At 41.9% G+C, this 20,439-nt stretch overlaps 1 protein-coding gene across 1 annotated transcript in view; it reads left to right on the forward strand.

Annotated features, from left to right (window-relative positions):
* Window positions 1–14,444, forward strand: part of LOC141020184 (Na(+)/H(+) exchange regulatory cofactor NHE-RF2) — a 32,551-nt gene extending 18,107 nt beyond the window's left edge. Inside the window, exons 3-6 of the mRNA XM_073495253.1 lie at window positions 5,101–5,328; window positions 11,852–12,005; window positions 12,176–12,294; window positions 12,410–14,444. Of these exons, the coding sequence (XP_073351354.1) occupies window positions 5,101–5,328; window positions 11,852–12,005; window positions 12,176–12,294; window positions 12,410–12,565 (657 nt within the window). The 3' untranslated portion in view covers window positions 12,566–14,444. The remainder of the gene's footprint in view (window positions 1–5,100; window positions 5,329–11,851; window positions 12,006–12,175; window positions 12,295–12,409) is intronic.
* Window positions 14,445–20,439: the final 5,995 nt, after the last annotated feature.

Consider the following 20,439-nt stretch of genomic DNA (forward strand, 5'->3'; position numbering starts at 1 on the left):
TGTGTCTTCATCTCTCATTGGATTCATAATTACAATAACAGCATATAAAGTATAAAGGTAAATAATGACCACAAGTTTGATAGATTAGATGTTGAGGATTTGATTTGACAACATATATGTGCAATATGTTGTTTTTGTCTGTTTGTTTTATTGCACTTGGATGTAAATACAATGTACTGTATGTATGTGGTCCCTGAATGTTAATTGTGGTAAGACAACTGTCAGATTCAGCAACACTGAGCCCAAGAAAATTGCCACAGGACACAATAAAGTATCGTAATATTCCCAGATCAATCTCACGAATGCTTCAAAGCCCCAAAACAGTGATTCAGGACAGCATTACTATAGACAAAGATAGTCAAGTATAGATTCAAGTCATGTGCCAAAAAGTGAGACAATTGTCAATGTTCTGGGGTTACAGGAATACATTTGAATGTGTCCTCCGACATGATTGGTGTTTTATTGCGGCAGAAGTCTGTTTTCAACACTGTAGGCTTATGGTAATCTCTGCATAACAAGCCCAGCTGGAAAACAGACTGTTGATTCCAGTGGAACGTTTCCAAGCTGAGAAAAAAAAACATTAACAAACTGGGATACAATTTTTAGCTCATGAAAGAACTCTGGTCGAGTTATGGAAAGTCATAAAAAATTTCATCAGGGCCATGGAACAAAAACCAGTGAATGTGCTTTTAGTTTAACTGTAGACTGGATTTCCCCTCAAAATATTTTGGCACAATGCTTTCTTGTTTGTTTTAAGGTTTTACTTTACTTTACCTGAATTTGGTATAGTAGATGCACATATACAGTAATTGTAGTTTTTTATCTCCAATGATGAGTGTGTTTGCAGTGCACGTTGAACTGAAAATAGTTCCTACAGTAAGATATTGTATGCTGACATGCGTCAGACCTTGCCATATCTGCATTCAGCAAACCAAACTCAGCAGGAAAAACTGCATACTTTCGACTCAGGGTTGAAAGGAAACTTGACCTCCTGATCTAAGAATGGGGATATTAAGTTAACGATAATCCCCTATGGGAAGCGTGCAAGTGAAAGTGTTGTTGACAATATGCCTTACACACACACACGCACACACACAGGCACACAGGATTTGAAGATTCTTTGTAGCAACTCAACACACATTAACACACACACATGCATGCATGCCCAAACACATTTGAGCCAGCAGTGAGCCAGTGATCCTTGGCTGTGAAAGGGTTAACAGCGGTCATGATCCATCCATCGCAGTAGGCCACCGCTCAATTATTCAGCAAGCTGCGATCTAGTTTCATCAACTGCCATCGTCACTGCCAGCGGTCGCATACAGAGGGAAATATACACATGTGCACAGATAGACACGCAAATTAAACGTGTAAACTGGTCTCATACATACAGTCACAAACACATGTAGACACGTCAACACTGCTGACTTAAAAAGAAAAAAGTCAAACTTAGTTATCTTATGAATTGTTGTCTAATCAGAAAAATCCCACAAAAAAAACATTAAACTTGGTCAAATATCAGATATCAGAATCAAATATCACAATATGTTTGATCAAATAGGTCAATATTGATACTGCATCAATATTGTAGGGATGACTATTGGTACTTTCACAAACACTAACACAGTGATGTAATAAATAATCATCAATAATGTGTGATATAATAATCAGGTGGATAAAGGCAAATGGTAAAACAAGTAGAACAGTCCAGTAAGTTTAGAAGCCAGGAAAAGATAACACTGATCGTCATCACTGAATTCTTTGTTGTAGTCTAGTGTTCCTCCCTGCTTTTAAACCTGATACCACTGCACCAAAATGTCGGTTTATGTGCGAGTTTTATAAACACACACAGTACTGAAGAGTCATTTGACCTGGGAATGAATGCAGATTGTACCTTTTTCCCACTGAAGACAAAAGTCAGATGTTAAATGCCGAGAGAAAACTTGAAAGCAATGACACACATTGGCACAAAGGGGGTCAGAGTTTAGTGAAAGATGAATTATGTGTGAATTTTTACGCAATTCATGTCGGAATATAACACGCAACGTAATCAAAATCAAATCTAATGTAATCAAAGTTGCGTAACCCAACCACAGAATCAAACATCGTACAGTGTTGTGTGTACACGGCTCTCTCCCCCACATGTAGACTGACAGAAACAAAGGCTGATTGTGACAGGAAACTGAAGGAATTCATTGGATGGCACTCGTCCCTCTGACAGCACATCCTCTCAGTGTGCTGCAGTCGGACGCTGAGGTCAGGACATGTGTGAGCGTTGTGCTGGGGCATCAAACTCTGTAATGTTCTGCTGTGGGCGTGAAATATTCTATAGTGTTTTCCTTATAGAATTGCACCCTGTTTTATTGCAGAATTTTCCACATGAACTTGTTTTTAGCCGCCTGGAAAAAAAACATGGATTGTGTGTTTTCGCAGCAGTTCCCGCTGCGCCTCCTCCCATTGGAACTTTTGGAGAAAATGTCCGATGCTGATAGCTGACTGCTTTCCTGCTTACAAACTAGATCGCTGACATCGGGGGAAAATCTACATCACATTTCTGTCTCTCTCTTTCTGTCTCATCAAAATATTTTTCACAAAAACCATGAAGTTCTCAACACCCACAGTTCAAACAAACACGGTGACCGCATTCCATTTGTTGGCCCCTCGGTTTGGAGAAGAAGTTGTGTGGCAACTCAAACCCTCTTTGGCTCATATCTTTGAAACCAGGAGTCTAGGTCCTTTACACTTTCCCACACAAGTCAGACATCTGCATCCAGCCGCCATCAGTAATCAGCAAACAACGCACGCAGGGTCGCGTTGTCACCCTCAATGTCTGACACTTGTGCACAATTAAGCTTGTACAGATCAAACCCACAGCACAAAATGACCAAATCAATGCTCACTAACGTCAAAGACTCCGACTTTAAGAGATGGCACAGGCCCCAGGGGGTGATTAGCGGGGTGTGGACATGCATTGAGAGGCAGTCGGAGGTTAGATTGGCAGACACTTGCGTCTCCCCCACATAATGACTCCCAGCTGTGCTACTCTCACTGTTTATGTTAGAGGAGTTCCACTGCGAACTCTTTTCCTCGCCGTCGTCGCTAACTGGAAACGTCTGTCATCTTAATTTTTTTTTTTTTCTACAGGGCTCTGCCTCTCTGTTTATCTGTTTATCAGTCTGCTGTGTTTCTCTGCATACTCTTAACATGACTGTTTCTTTTCTTGAACTCTCTTTCTCAATCCTCTCGCTGCATCTAATTTTCTGTCCCTCCCACGCACACTCTCCCTCCTTGCTTGTTCCCTTTCTCCTCTCTCTCTGTCTGCCATTTTTCTCCTTTCGCCCAGATCCCAGGATGCTAATACATTCGAATGTAGATGTATTTTTCTCTCCCTAGCACTTCCTCTCCAGCCAGGAAAAGGAGGATCTGGAGGGACTCATGAGAGTTGTTGTTACTCTTCCTCTCTCCCTCTCCTTCCTTTTCAGGGCAGGCTGCCCAGATCACTGCTACACTAAAGAATTCAGTGCCTGAAATGAAATTATAAATTGCCATCTGTGTTATTTTTTTACAGTTGAGTGGCAGAAGCAGAGGTACTGTTGTACAGCCATAGTTCTTAAGCTACATTTGCAATAATAAGTTTAAAGTAAACAGTTTTTAAAAAGCTGGCATCTTCCTTTTCTGTCAGAATAAATCAGAAACCATCTTCTCCTCTCTGCGCACTGTAGTACCTTTGTCTCTCTCTCTCTCTCTCTCTCTCTATCTATCTCTATCTCTCTATCTCACCCTGCCCACATACTCCATATGTATTTTTAGCATGCACAAGCTGGACTATGATGGAAGCTTCACATATGCAGTGGAAACTTCTCATGTTGCGTAATATGATTGCAGATCTGTCCTGTGCACGCAGCATGTAGACTCATACTTGGTCAGCCAACACCTCCTCTACCTGTCTGTTACCTCTACAGATAATATCAGAGGTTACAGAGTTTGCAACCAATGCTATCATCCTTCTCACTGCACATTTTATTCCCGGCGTGTAGGTGGTAAATCAGTGTGATCACACTGTAGCGCTCGAGGCACAATTATACAGGTTCTATAAATGTCTTGGTCCAGGCTGTTAGACGTGTCAGTGATGTGCTGCAAATGGACCGCTCCGGTATAATAAAATGTGACATCTATTGTACAATTGAATGGCAGCACAGAATGAAAACATTAAAAGGAGATCTCGCATCACATTCACTATATAACACATTATATAGTACATTGAATATGATTTACTAAAACTGCATTCCCTCACAATACAATACAGGCTTGAAAGGTGTTTTTCTAGTCACCTGCTTTGTTCACATGCTCTGCATACAGCAGAATACCTCTCGCCCCGTCTTTCGACAAATGCTGCAACATTTAAGCCTCTTTTATAAGCTTGTGAGCAATGTGAATACCAGTTTTGGTGTATTTATTAGAGGCCTCCTAACTGAGAATGATCGCTCCATCGAACTCTTCATCATGAACCAATGGATGAACCTTTGCATTTATATCTAATACTAAAATCCCCATTGTATCTCTCTTCTCCAATTTTGAGCCATGGTTGTATAACTTTAGTGAGTCACACTGTACATAAAAGATGTCATCACTTTGATAAATGGGAAACTGTGTTGTTATTATGTGAGCATGCTGCTTCATCTGAGCCATACTGGTGAAATTTGTATCGCTCCAAACGGGTCCCTCAAATTACACTCCATATACAAAGATTGAGTGTTGACAATACTGTATGAGAATCAGTTTGTTCTGAAATATTCTCCAAAAACAAACTAATCCCCAGACTGATCATTTACAGTACAACTCAGTGGTGAATAGTGACCATGCTTTATCATGTTTTATCTACCAAAGGGTCATCCTAGAGGGCACTTTGCACTGCATTCTTTTCTAACAGAGGGTTAATCAAGTCCACCAGTGGTACAACTACTGGTACAACTTGTGCTTCAGACCCTAATGCACAACTAAAATCAGTTAGTTGTCATCATCAACTCAATTTCGAGGGAAAAAGCAAAAGGATTAGTGTTTCCACAATGCAAAATCACACACTTTTTTCATCTCTTCCAGGAGGCTCTTGTCCAGGCTGAAGCCCACACCCAGCCCCAGTCCCAGTCACGGCCCCAAGTGGACCCGTCTGAGCTCGTTCCACGTTTGTGCCACCTGGTGCGGTCTGGGATGGGCTACGGCTTCAACCTGCACAGTGATCGATCCAGGCCCGGACAGTACATCCGCTCACTAGACCCAGGATCAGCTGCAGACCACGCCGGGCTCCGGCCTCAAGACAGGCTGGTTGAGGTAGGACGGAGGAGCCATAAGAACAGTAGCACCTGGCAGTATAATGTATTCCAATACAGAAGTCCTGCAGTAAACAGCTCTTGTATTGGACTGCATTATATTGTCATGTATGAGTGTGGGATGTAAACAAATGCAATTACATTATTCAGATATGTACAGATCTGAACAGGTACGAAGAGCATCTACATTTTTGAAGTTATATTTGTCTGTTAATGTGGGAACAGTCTCAAAAGTGCATGCTAAATTGCCAAGGGAGCTTTTCAGATTTTTGTCAAAAGCTTTCTCATTTTTTATAATAGACAATTCAGGCCACATTAAAATTAATCTGGACTTTCTCCCATTTTACACACTCCTTTTGTTCTTTTTCTGTTTTGTTTTTAATATGGGATTCAAATACAAATTGTGTTTGATTGTGCAATTTAAAAATTATTATTTCTTTCGTTGGCAGCTAAACTTATACGTACACGTGAGAGTATTAAGACAACACAAAACAATTTCACACATAAAATGAAGCAATCTCAATGATCCCTAATAACTTAACATGCACTGGGTTGAAACAGCAGAGCTGAGCAGAGGAATGAGGAGACATGTGAGCATGCTAATGAGGTGATATTGATAAATGATCCTGGGTTTGTCTGCTACATGTCAGAGAAGAGTATGATTTACTGCGTGTAAGAAAACTGCTCCAGAGGCCTTTCGTAAGCCTTCATCTCGTCACTTTGGAGAAGCGTGGTTTTGTCTTTGTAGGTGTGTGTGTGCTGTGTGTGTGTTGCTGGTTGCCTACACTCGCTGATTTTGCATATGTGCCCACATTTCCACACAACCATTCAATCCATTACCTCCATACAAATCTAGGTTCGCTTAGATCTCCTTTTCTTGACCCTTGATTCTATGACACACCAACACACAGTACTGCCTACCCTTTTACAGGGAAAGTAGCTATTGGCTGCTATTGGAGCTAATTTACTTGTGTTTTTAAACCACAAAACAAATATGTAAGGGAGTTATTATGTTTTTACAGTGGTTCAAAAAAGTTTCTATATCATTAATTAAAGTTTGTTTCTACTTTAGAACAAAGCTGTTAGGATAGTCTAAAAAAAACTTTAGTCTAAAGCTTTATGTCATGCATTCTTCCACATTTGATCAAATACAGATGTGACCCCCATCTATATACACTGTCACAGCTGTAACTAAAATGGCAGCAGTCACACTCGTGTCTACTGTCAGGCCCCTGTCTTAACAATAACAGGACCGAAGCCTGGACTCAATCTTCACCCTGTGTGTCAGACTGGAGAAGCCGGTCATAGGGGAGAGGAGAGGTTATAAATCAGTCTGATGGCAGGAGCTGACATGGGGCAGACATGGGGGAGGAGGGGAGGAGGAGTGAGTTTATGTATGTCTCTTCTTTTAAAAGATTGAGAGATATAAAGATAGATAGTGCGTGGTGGTTGAGAAAGAAAATAAGGAGCAGAAAGGAGGGGACTACATGGCAGTCAGATACTGTAAAGGTTAAAAGTCATTTGTTCTAATGTCTGAAAGGGGTGAGGAAATGGGTGACAAAGACCATGGGTGCTCTGTCAACTTCATTTTCATTTTAAAGTAGTTTTTCATCTGAGCGTAAACACACAACTTTCACCCTTCATTCCCATGACCTTTGCCCTCACTGGCTGTACATCAGTGTTCAGGCCAGGCAGCAGAGCAGGCCAAACAGGATCCCAATAGGGTCTGATCGTAAGGTTAAACAGAGTTCATTAAAGAGCCCCTAGAATGTAAAGGAACATACTTGTCCTGTGTTTGTATGTTTTAGACAACTTTCCCGACAAGTTAATGATTAATCGCTTACCTTCCAGGCAGCTGTTGTTCCATTTAATAGCAGTTTGTGACAAAATGTCCTAAAATCAACTTAAGTGACTCGTCAACAAAATATTCCTTCATATAGTTTTTTGCTAAAGGTAATCCAGTTGAGAGGGCAACATTTTTAACAATGCTCTCAATGTCTCTCCAATGACCAGCTGACCATTAAAATATGGTAAACTCATAAGAAATTTTGGGAAAATATCCAACACAGAAGAAATTAACACAATATTTTGACATTTCATGAAATAGCCATATTTTACTTTCTTGCCAATAGTTAGAGGAGAAGATCGTTACTCGATCAATACCGCTCTCTTGTACAGTAAATACATGCAGCTGGAGCAATCAGTTAGTTAGCTTAGCTTAGCATAATGACTGGAAACAGTGGCTGTGTTCCAATTCAGGGGCTGCATCCTTCGAAGGACGTGGCCTTTGCGGTCTTTGAAGGCGTGACATAATTGGCCTTCAAATGCATCCTTCGAAGGATGCAGCCCCTGAATTGGGACACACCCAATCAGTCTTGTTAAGCCTTGCAAATAGATGAGGACCCAAATGCAGACACAACAATTGGGTTAATCAAAATCCAGGCCACAAAAAAGGCAGGCAACAACACTGACAGGTTTGGGTAATCTAAAGAGAAATACTAAAACTAAATAAAGTAGAAACTGGGATGAAACTCAGGGAACACGGGCAGGACTGCAAAACACACAAAGGCGGAGAGCATGAGGGGCAAACACAGAGGCACCAGGAACAAAACAGGACTGGAGACAGAGAACGCAGGACTGACGTGGGGAAACAGACAAACTGACAAAGACAAAGGGAAAACACAGGCTCAAATACACAGGGACTAATTAACAAATGAAACACTGGTGAACAAAGAAAAAGGGTGGGAAAAAGAAATGGGAAGTCACAACAAAACACAAGGATGAATTCTACAAAATAAAACAGGAAACATCTAAACTGAAAACCAAAAGCATGACAAGTCTGGCTTTGTGCAAAGGTACCAAAAACTCACAGATAACATTTTTTAATCTGAACAAAAACAACAACAATTGGATTTTTTTCACAGAGGGTTATGTGCCAAGAGATTTAAGGCTAGCAGTTTCCCCTGTTTCCAGTCTTTTTGCTAAGCTAAGCTTATTGGCTGCTGCATATTTACCAAACACCAATGAAAGTAGCATCAATCCTCTCTTCTAACTCTCAGCAAGAAAGCAAATATGAATATTTTTCAAAATATCAAACTATTTCTTTCAAGATTTTCATATTAAAGTGAACTTACTTACTTAAATGTATGATATGCTTTGCAAAATAGTTGACAGTAATATATTGTACTGTAGACGGTATGTTGTAAGTGGACCAAAACATGGATAACCATCAGTATGGTCCAATAACTGTAACTGTGATAAGGAGAATCGAGCAGACCTGCAGCTGTCCGTTGATTAGTGCAGTTGTTGATCACACTTCAGTAGCAGTCTTGGCATTAGAACATGCTGATGTCCTGATGCTCCACTGGAACATTAGATGGCTGAGGAGAGTGTGTGGGAACATCCTGTAACAGGTCACCACATCTCTCCACAGAGACATAAATTGAAGGTCACAATTGCATGCTCACACACAAATTAATTGAAAGTTACTGAAGACAGTGCTATGCCAAAGTCAGTTCATAGAGGAGTTTCATTTGCATGGTGTGCATGTGCAAAGACCTGGGTAGAAATTACATAGAAATAAATAATATGTCTGATAATATCTGCTCAGTTTAGTGCTCAAACTTGACAGAAAATTAATTATCAATAACTATTTTTATGTTAGTTGCAGCCCAAGTTTAGTGGTTCCTAACGAACAGAAACAGTACTGTGAGTTTCCTGTTTGTGTAAAGCTTTGCACTGTTTTTTTATTGACATTATCTTTCATTTCCTGTGGGATTCTGTAAAGTAAACACTTAAAGTGTTCTGGCAAATATGAGATTTCACGACAAACGAGTATAGGACAACTTTATCTCATGTTTTAGTTTTCTTTGGACCAAAAAATCTGAGCCCCTGTTGAGGTAGTTGTAAGTGTGTGTGTGTGTGTGTGTGTGTGTGTGTGTGTGTGTGTGTGTGTGTGTGCGTGTGCGTGTGTGTGTGTACATGCTGATAATTGCAACCGTCTCTGACCATGCGTCAAGACAGCGCTTGTGTTATCTGTCAGCAGCTTGTTAGAGAGGTGAACAACCATGACAGATTTCTCTCTCCCCCTCATGTCTCTCGCTGTCTTTTTCTCTCACCACGCCCCATTACACTGGAGGTGTATCAGCAGCGAGCGCTGTAAAGAGTATGGTGAGAGCTCGGCTTGCTGCCGATGTTTTGGCAGACACCAGTCAACGCCTCATCAGTCTCTATGCTCTGCCTGCACTCAACAGTGCGTACTTGGGACCTCTGACAAACTTGTGGGTGACAATAAAGAATATACAAAAGGGCACCACACACACTTTTACAATAGTTTGGTCCAGACTGAAACATCTCAACAACTGTTGGATAGATTGTCATGAAATTGTATACAAACATTCATGAACAAAATTATTTTGTAAAAGCCCATATCTATCATGTCAATAAAGAAACAGTGACCTTTGCTGAGACATTACTATGACACATTTCTAGTCTTGATTTGGCAAATGTGCCACTCACTCTTTCCACTAGTGAACATGACAGCTGTTGTGGGAACATTACATTTCCACTAAATTACAGCTAAATCAGAGGAAATTTGAGGAAACAAAAATTGCTGTGCAGTCACTGAACCATAGATTATCTATAACAGCTTGTTTAACAATATCTTGGAGTTTCTTCTAGCTTCAGTTCATGTCACATTTACGTTTGATCAATCCAGGTTTATCTGTAGCTGCTCTTACACACGCACACACACACCACTTCAAAAATGTGCCAGTGGACTTCAGGTGGCTGGACCCCCCTTGACTTTGATGAGACACACACTTAAACACACACTTAACACAGATACACATACACACACACACTTGTTCCCTGAGGAACAGTCCCATGAGAAATAAGCTCCTGTACTGTTCCTGCAGCGTGTATTAATTAGCCCAGTGGGCAGAGAGCAGAGTGTATTGTCTTGTGTGGGATGGACTGTTAATGAAGGGCTGTGAAACATGACACAACACCTGTTGTTTGGCTGAATACAAAGATGCTTGTTCTCTCTCGATCTGTCTGTCTACGTCCCTGCTTGACTGATGTCTGTTTTTCATGTCTGCCTGCCTGTCTGACTGTCTTATCTGTCTCTCATGGGAAGAAAGGATAGATCTGAGATTTTTTATATGAAAGAGAGGAGATGTTTTCCACCTGTTGATTCCACTTCTTCCAACTTATTTCTAGTATTGTTTCCCTTCCACTGTCTCTCAGTTGATCTTGTTTTTCTCTCCTTTCTTCTGTGATAGACCTATAAAAGTCTGTCTCGTTGCGCATATTTTCCATATTTATTATACCCCATTTTCCTTGTCCACAAATAAAAGCAAAAGCTAATTTCTGCATGTCCCATCTTGTCATAAGCAGTGAATTTTAAACAAATTCCCCCTCAGGACTCTGACACCTGAGACCAGCACAATAGCCGGAGCCTAGGAGAGCCATCAATAATTGATTGTGTACCAACACTAACTTGGCGCGGTGCGCCTCTACCTGCCTCTGAGAGGCCGAGGTCTAGACAAAGCTGTTGAAACGCAGGCCTCCAAATGCACGCAGCATCTAGATAAGAGCAATAACTGGCTATTGTGTTTTGCAAGCTAGGTGTAGAGACAAGGGTAATGTTGTCACACAGATGGTCGGTCACATGTACACATATTCATTGTGTCCCTCTGTGCAGCTGTTGTTAATGTTTTTTGATTGTTGGAGCGTCTTTCAGAAAGTCTTCTTTTAATGCGTTACATCAAAACTTCCCACAGCTGTGTGCACATCTGTGAAGAATGAAGAATTCATGATTAATGTCAATAGTTTGGCTAACACTGAGTAGAGTGGTCCAGGTGCTCTGAGAGTCCTGTTGAACAGTGGATAATCAGTATGTTGTTTTATGGCTCCACCTGCTGGATGAAAGAGGTAACACAGGCTCTCAGCATTGACGTGAAGTAGGTTAATTCAGGTGATTCGTTCAAAATAAAAATGAATGTGTCTCTATCTAACCACTGACATGACAAGACTTTTATTCATAATTAATCCATTAGTTGTTTAGTCTTTAAAATCACAATCTCATCACAATTTCCTAGAGACCAAAGTGACGTCTTCAAATTGCTTCTTTTGTCCAACCAACACTCTTCATTCACTTTCATAAATCATAAACAAAAGCTGCAAATCCTCACATTTCAGAAGCAGGACATTTCTGCTTGAAAAATGACATCAAGTATTAAAATAGTTGGCAAATAATTTTCTTTTGATCAACTAATCCATTAATTGAGTAGTCTGTTTTATTTTAAAGTCTGCTCAAACAGCCAAGTAAAGCTTTTCAGTCAGTTGCTGTTGTCTGTGTTTACCAAAATCTGTATAATCTCATAAAATCACCTGAAATCCAAGTTATCACAGTGTGTATTGTGCTGAAGGAGCAAGAAGAGCAATGAAAAAAATGATTTTATTTTTTTAAACTCCACCTTCCCTCCTAACAAAAACCCCTCTCTTTTCTCTGTGTTCTCCAGGTAAATGGCGTGAACATCGAGGGCATGCGGCATGCAGAGGTGGTGGCCTTCATAAAGAAAGGTGGAGATGAGACCTGGCTGTTGGTGGTGGATCCAGACACAGACGAGCACTTCAAGAGGAGGGGGGTTGTCCCCACAGTCAACCATGTCAGAGGTAGGACTGTACTAACAAAAGGCTATGTATGCTAATTTAAATTAATAAATAACAAAAAAAAAATAATCACAATGTTTTACTATTATTCATGAATATGAACCATGTACAGAGATCATAAAGACTATCTATATTAGAGTGTAAAAAAGCAATCTGTGGGCTTCTGTGTGCAGACTACGATGGTCCATCCATATCCAACGGCTCGGCCAACCCTCAGATCAACGGCAGCTCCACCACACAGTCCATCAGATCCACACGATCCGACCTCAGCAGCCAGGGCAACAGCACACAGGTGGGTGTGGGTGTAGGTGTGTGGCAGTGTGTTTGGTCTTTGGTCCCTAACATGAAAGTCAGTACCCTCAACCCTTCTGTCTGTCTTTCCATCTTCAATAATATCTCCCATCTAGCTGATGGACGATGAGGGCCGGCTGCTGGACCCATTTGCTGAGATGGGCCTGAGCGCCACGGCGGCAGAAGAAAAGATGAAGGTCCATGCCAAAGAAAAGAAGAAAGCACCGCAGATGGACTGGATGAAGAAATACGAGCTGTTCAGCAACTTCTGAGACGTTCCCCTCCGAGGACAATTCAAACACCAAAGGACAGAGATATGACCTCTTTGCAGCCCTCCATGTGGACGAGATTGTGTTATGGGACAATGTTACTACACAGATGATGTTTTTTTCTCTGAGAAAGAACCAGGATCCCCCATATAACAGAAGATATTTTTTCCTGGAATCAAATGTGACAAAAGGAAACTTGTACAATGGATTTTACTTTTTAAGCCACTTAAGAGACTCTTTACTGGCTTGCTTCAAAGTGCTTAATGACTGCAAAAACTGTGCATCTCAAAACACTTCCCATACACATGCTTCTATCAGATGGGAGTATTGCAAACAAATCTTCACAAATTTGCCTAAATCCTCACCACTTTCTGTCTTTAATCATCCCATTCTCTCCAATCCAACAAATGTGGGAGACAGTTATTTTTTATATTTAAAAAGTATAAACAGCTATTAAAAAAAAAAAACAGTATCCCATCATTATGGACTGCATTTAACAAAAAATTTTACGGACACTGTGACATTAATGATTGTGGACATTGTGGGAGTTTCAGCCCATCAGTCAGAGGAAGCCCAAAGTTGGCGGAAGATCACTGTGAAAGAGTTGAGACCCTCCACTTCCAGCCCACGCAGATGCTCGATAATAATAACCACAGACCGAGACAAGGAGTGCTGTGTGTGCTGGTTGTGTGTAATGTAACCTACACGTATTTGTACTGATCGTCAGATCGGCCGTGCTTTATTCAAAAATAATTCATGTTACTTGTTACTTAGCGCCACCACTAACCTCTCTTCCCAAAGTGCTCCAGTGTTCATGAGTATAACAAAGGGAAGCTACACTAAAATGACATGTATTGACACAGTAAATAATGGAAACTGGAATGCAGAAGAAAGAAAGAATTCTCAGGGCAAAAGGCACGATGAAGGAGTTTATCATTGGCTTGTTGTGTACAGCAGAGGGCAAACTTACACCACAAATAGAGGCTACTTCTGGCACTTAAACTTAACTTAGTAGATGTTTATCCAAGAAGATATACGGGGGTTGTGTTGGGCTATTTCCTAGTTAAACATAACATTTTTGTACGGATTAAACCAACAACATAAACAATAGATTTTTTTTTTTTGAGCTTTAGATGTGCTGGAAAGTGGTTTTTGTTACCTTTTGGACTAAGCTAAGCTAAGTGGCTGCTCGCAGTAGTTTCAGACATGATAGGGTGGTACAGTGCTTCTCATCTAACTTTTCCACTAGAGAGCCAGTAAGAGTATTTCCCAAAATTACATACTATCCCTTTAATTACACAAGGACCAGAGCCAGGAATGAAGGAGAGATTAAGGCTCAAAAGTGCAGTTAGCATATTTGAGGCTAACGTTGGGAGTGAGGAGAGTCGATCAGCCACAACTTGAGCAGTGTTAGCAGGTTGTCGGGCGGAGGGAGTCGCAGGAGGAGCACACAGTGAGGTCAGAGATGCTGTGGAGAGAGATCTAGTGAAAGAGACTGTGGGAGCCATGGAGCTTACTGAGGATTACTCCGCATACAGGGACAGCTGTCATACACATGCTCACACACATATGGAGCACAATGCGTGTGTGTGTGTGTGTGCAGAGGAGGTATAGGCTAGAATGCCACAATCTAAGCAATCTTGATGTGATGCATTACAACAAGTGGGACTGCAAGTTGGAGTAATGTCGGTCACGTATGTGGACATGTTGTCTTTTTTTGTACCCGTTCACATCCTTACATGTACTCCACACGAACAGAAGTGTCTGGATTCATCTGTGAGCATCAGTCTGTGTGTGCAGGCATGGCCCACTCTGTATGCTCGCAGCAAAACCTCTCTATGTTACCATGGCTGATATATATACAGTAAAAGCATACAGTATACATGGCTGGTTGCATTTTTTTCAATAAAGTGTGACAATGGCATTTTTTTGAATATATTAAATTGTTGTCATCGTCTTTCATGCTTTTTCTCTTCTGTCCTTTCTTGACTTTTGTTTTTTATCACTCATCTGCTCCATAACTACTTTTTTACTTTGTCTCTCTTTGTTAAAACAGTGTCCCTCAGTCGCTCCTCTTGTTTCCTCACTTTTTCCTTGTCAACGCCTGCTCTCTTTCTCTCTCTTTGTCTGTCTTGCTGAGGATTATGTCGGCGTACAGTTTCATTTTCTGCCTGTTCTCCACCAGCCAGCTGCTGCTGTGAGCCACGTAAAAGTCAAACAGAGGTCAAAAGTGTGTTTTTGTGTGCATGTGCAACGGAGACAAGTGGGTGTCTGCACTTTTTATGTTTATCTTCATTGTCTGTGTTGAGGTATACAGTATGTGGTTGTATGGTTTTTTTTGTCTGCATTTAAATCTTCCTCCAGCTTTTATTCTAAGAACTCAGATACTGTGGTTAAGTTAAACTACTGAAACAACAGTGTAAAAATGCTCAGTTACAAGTAAAAGTACATTTAAAAACCCACTTGAGTAAAAGTTCAGTAGTTTATCAGCAAAATGTTCTTCAAGTTTCCAAAGTTGCAATTATTTACAAACAAGTATTTTTTTTCAGTGCAGAATGACCTATTTTAGAATAATGTATACTATATAATTATCATATGATTATAATTATGTATGCCTTAATATGTAGGCAGATATTACTTTAGTGTTGCAGATGGCAAAGGTGGAGTGGATATTTTACTATATAAATGCAGTCGGGTAGCTTGTGAATTTCATCAAAGAATCAATTGGGTCTTATTTTTAAAACATCAACATGCATCTATTGATAATATTTTGTATCATTTAGTAACTTGAGCCCAACCACGTATATCAGTCGGCTGACATTTGCCTGTCACAGATATATCATATCGTCTTATGTGTTGCCTGATAAGAGCCAAGAGGGAAAACTTTTTCTTTACAGAACATAATGCAGTAAAAGGTGCTTGGGGTGATTTATAGTTATTAAATTCCCAGTGAACTGTTTGAGTGCACTAATGTCAGTTTTGGATGATAAAGTGTTTTGCTTACTTGTAAAATATCCTGCCTCCGTCACATACACGTCCTTGTCGAGAGTGATGACTGTGAACCATATTTTAAGGGATCATTGCAAAACTTGTGTGTTTATGTTTACTTTCTGTGTATATGAGAATATCAGCCGATGTATCAATATAAGAATTTTCTATCGGCATCGGCCACAAAAATTCAGTATGGGTCGGGCTCTACTAGTAACTAAAGTTGCAAATATAGTGGAGTAAAAATGCTAAAATATTTCCCTCTGAATTGTAGTACAGTACAAAGTAGCATACAAGGGAAATACTCAAGTACACAAAGGGCCTACCTCAAATTGTTATTAAGCCCACTACTTGAGAAAGTGTAGTTGGTTGTTTTCCAACCTCGGGGTAGGACCCCATCAAAGTGTGGCTCGATAAATCTGATGGGTCCTAAAAAGATTATTGGGGTAGAAAACAAGAACAAGTTTCTGCTGAACAAATATGTATTTGTGTTTTGTCCTTTGTAAATTATTGGGTGATTTCTCCTCTTTGATGAAACTGCTAATAACGCAGAGACATCTGAAATGTGTCTATGATCAGTGGGTCAGAGTCATCATATACAGTAGTTCACATGTGGCCCAATTGCCATTCTGAAAAAACAAAAAACAAAAAAAAAACAATACTGTATGTCCACTAGGTGGTGCACCACCAACATTTAGCATCCAGGAAGTAAGCCAAACCTCAGTAGCGTGTGAGGCTGTTTGTACATCCAGTGCCTACCTGATCTTTGTCGAAATGTAATGCCACACGTGTGCACATTATCAGGCTCCCTGGAGGTTATGGCAAGGCCGAGCAGTGACGGCAGCACATCAAAGGACAGGCCTAGTTCAAAGCAGTCTGCAATTTCAGAACAGTAAAAGCAGGAGAACAGAAGCAGAGAATAGAGCCACAGGTGGGCACTTTCTGTTTCGCCTGTCAGGGCCGATGCCGGCTTTTCTACTTACTATTGATGATAGATGATTGCCTGTCTCGCACCCTAGGTTTCTGTTCTCCCACAGACTACTGGAGTTTCATTTAAGTTTTCCATACAAACAATTTTTTTCATCTGTGCTTTTTCACTTTGATTCTGTTTGTGTGTCTCTGAATCTTTTCCCCCTGTCCTCCAATCCCACCACCACCACCACCATCCCACCCAAGTCAGAGTGCCACCCATGTAACAGTGCCAGGGCTGCCTGGGATGCAGCGGTGCCCGCAAAGAGAGAGAAACCAGAGACTGACAGGGAGGGAGAGAGGAGGGGGAGGAGAGGGAGGAGGGGGGTGAGCGCGTCCCCATGGCAACCGTGTGTTTTTGTTAGCGCTCGTGAGTCAGACAAGCAGTGACTCACAGTCAGGAGGAAACACACACACAGTCACATTCATACTCACACTCCCACTCACTCGAAGGGAAGCCAAATAAGGACAGCTACACCAACACGCACAGAGAGGGAGAGCGAGAGGGCAGGAAAAAGCAAAGAGAGAGGGGAGTGAGTTGGATAATTTGTGCTAACACAGAAAAATCAAGAAAGAAACAAAGAAAAGGAAAGAGTTGCAAGTGAGGAAGATGAGAGACAGATAAAGACAGAGAGCTGGGAGAGGAGAGGCTATGTGCCAAAATGGAGGGAAGCCGGAGGGCACGAGTGTGGGCACATACCCTCTCCCAAGAGCACCCTTCACATGGGTGGGGGTAGCGGAAACACACACGCAGACACACCCAGTTTGTGCACACCTTGGCTTAACTTGCTAAACCACCCATTTATTGTCTGACGCCTACACGTTTAGGAAGGCCACCTGGTTATGCACAACAAACTTCTCTTGTATTGGATTTTGCAACAAAAAAAAAAAAAAAGTCTCCAGCTTAACAAAGCTGAGCTGAGATGTGGGTTTTTTTAGAGGTTTTTCTTTAACTACAGATCTGGTCACGTAATGTTTTTGCATTGTGAAAATGAGCAGTTTGAATATTCTTGTGTAGGTCATCTCTTTTCGTTGTTTTCCCACGACCTGCGTGTTCAGTGCAGGAGTCCTTTAGGTGGTGGAGATGACTAACTCTATTTACACGGAGGAGTGATTTACATACAGTTACAGACCATTGCTCATCGCACGCTAAATGTGTGTTTTGGCTACCGTTGACCCTGACATAGTGGCTCTTTGTGTGAGTGAGAGTTCCCCACACATCAGCAGCAGAAGGTAGACCATTGCACAGCCCCCTCATCCTGCAAAGATGTATCTGTGTGTTTTTACAGTATCATAAAAAGTGATATACTGCAAGTCGTCGCCACTCCACTTAAAGCTGACAGCCAACTTCCACTCAGTGGCTTTATGACTCTGTCTCTCTCCCATCGTTTCCATCATCTAGTTGGATAAAACAAAAACGAATAAATGCTTCAACAAATCAATTAAATATGTCGTTCTGTCTCTCACTTTCTTCGTGTGCAACTTTCCCCTACTTTCTGTCTCTCTCTGTGACTCTCCAATGGCTGAAGGAGAGTCACAGCAGCCAATCGGAGCCCGTCAGTTTTATCTCTGCAGAGAAAACACACTAGAAATATCACCTGTCCTATAATGGATGTGAGTTGTGTCTTTCTTTGGGGGGGGGGTTCACAACACAGATGCAGGGTAGCCACAGCACACAGTTTGACTTCCAACAAGGCTTCAGTTAAAAGATGCCTGTCAAGATAAAAATCACAGTTTCTTTATCGGCATGCTTCAAGACAAATCCCCACCTCCCACGCAGCAGGTGAGCAGCAGGTGGAGAAAGCATGGCATGGGGGTTTTATGGGGGAGAAAGAGGAGGGTCAAAGGTCACTGTTAAGTGGGCCGGCCAGCTGGGAAAGAGCATTAGAGGCCGGGAGGCTAACGAGGGAGGGCAGAATGTGGTGCGGAGCTGTAAAGGGTACAGGAATTGGGGATAGTGTGCGCGGCTGTTAACACGCATGTGATTAATGAGACGGAGGAAGTCACCCGGCTGTGTGTCACTCCAGATGATGTCAGCGGTTGAGCGGAGGAACAGAAACAGCATATGGCCACAGATAGGCTTCCTCTCTCGCCGACCACCACAAACAAACAGAAAATTACAGTCCTAAACGTACAGTACACTACGTTTCATCAGTTCCTCAAGTTGAAAAAGACAAATATATACACAGGCCAGTTGTGCAACTATTTGTCATTCTTCCTGATGGCTCATTGGTTCCTTCTTCCTCTTTTTTCAGCCATGGCGCCATAAAGACTTCACTACCACCATTTGATTCATAATAAACTATTACTGCAATTGCTGTCGTTGTTTTAGACATGTTTAATCTTCATCCTCCAACTGAGAGAGGAGAAAGAAATAAGAAACTGTGATCTTCCTTGATTTGTTCTCTCGATCCCTCCCATGCTATGAGCTCACTTCAGGAAAATTCACCTTCTGTGTTTGTGTGTCCTGAGAACTCATCTGTTCACCGGTTTCACCACCAGCCAGACCCCGATAGCTGGACCACTCTTCATCTGGCCAGCTGGGTGGTCAGCAGACTGGTTGGCTGAATGTCTGATTGGCTGCTCTGTTAGATGGAGGGATGGATGGATGGCAGTCTATGTCAGCAGAAATGCCAAGCGGCCGTGAGGGGTTTGGAAGGAGGCTATCAGATAGGAAAGCGATGGAGGGAGAAGGTGGGAGCAGAAAAGGGAGTGTGGAAATAAAAGAAAGGAGTCACATCACATAAAAGGGTTCGTTCTTGTGTGGGATAATGAACCAGGACGTAAACAAGTGAGAGGGCCAGACGTCAAGCAGACAGAAAGAAAAGAGAGCAAGAAGGGGGGGTTGTAAAGGTGGTCTTGGCTGGATATTTTTAGCATGTGGAGTGGGAGAGGGCGGTATCTTCTCAAGGGGTTTTTCCAGAGGAGTATATTTAGAGCTGGGGTGTGTAAAAAAGACAGAGGGAGAACAGGAGGGATGTGCACTGTACACTAATGCCAGTCTGATGTAAGAGTCTGCAATAGGACCACACACATTCCTTCTATTCTCTCCGTGGCACTGCCTTCGCTATATCTGACTCTTACACACTCACTCCACTGTATGCAGAGTACAGAATGCATGTAATCAGACACCCTTGATCATATATATTGTTCTTGTACAAATCCAACACTCTCACATTCACAGGCCTCTCACAAACTCCAAAATCAGACATCACATTCTTGACCCAGTTATGAAACGGGGGAGTAGCTTCTCAACAGTGAACGCCCTGTGGACAGGTCGACCATTTAAAAACGCTCAATGCCCGACAGCTTTTCAGCACATCGACTAGCACAAGGCATTCCAGACACCGCAAATCAGACAGAGATTTTCCAAATACTAAAGCAGCTAATGTGGTCTAAAGGTTGAAGAGAAAAGAGAGGGACACAGCTGAAAAAGCAATGCTAATAATAATGAGAGAAATGAGAGAACAGAGAGAAAGGCAGAGAGCAGTGTGGTCTCCGTACAGCTTGCTAAGGATAATAGCATGCGTGCTGGCTGGGGCAGACAGAGAGAGAGAGCAGAGGAGAGAGAGTGCAGAGCCGCAGTGACGCCATTGTGGTTCCGCAGCACTTCCTGTCTACCGCCACAGTGTTTGTGTGTCTTGTCTCCACGGCAACTGCCAACACATAAATACCAGAGAGGTAGTAGAGAGGGAGAGAGAGAGAAAGAGAGAGCGTAGTTAAGAGAAAATAAGGACAGGCCAGTCAAAGTCAAGTGGATCCATTCGGAGCCTCTTTTCTGGCTGTTTTGAGCTCAGTTTAGACGGTGCTGGTCTCTGGGTGGACTCTATGACCGTTGTTCTGGACTGGTTTCCAGTGAAATGGTCCAGCATGGATGAGGTGGTGTAGAAAAGTTATGACCTCAAATGTCCCAGTTCTGG

Source organism: Pagrus major, chromosome 23, assembly GCF_040436345.1.
Source record: "Pagrus major chromosome 23, Pma_NU_1.0".
In the NCBI taxonomy this organism is placed as follows: domain Eukaryota; kingdom Metazoa; phylum Chordata; class Actinopteri; order Spariformes; family Sparidae; genus Pagrus; species Pagrus major.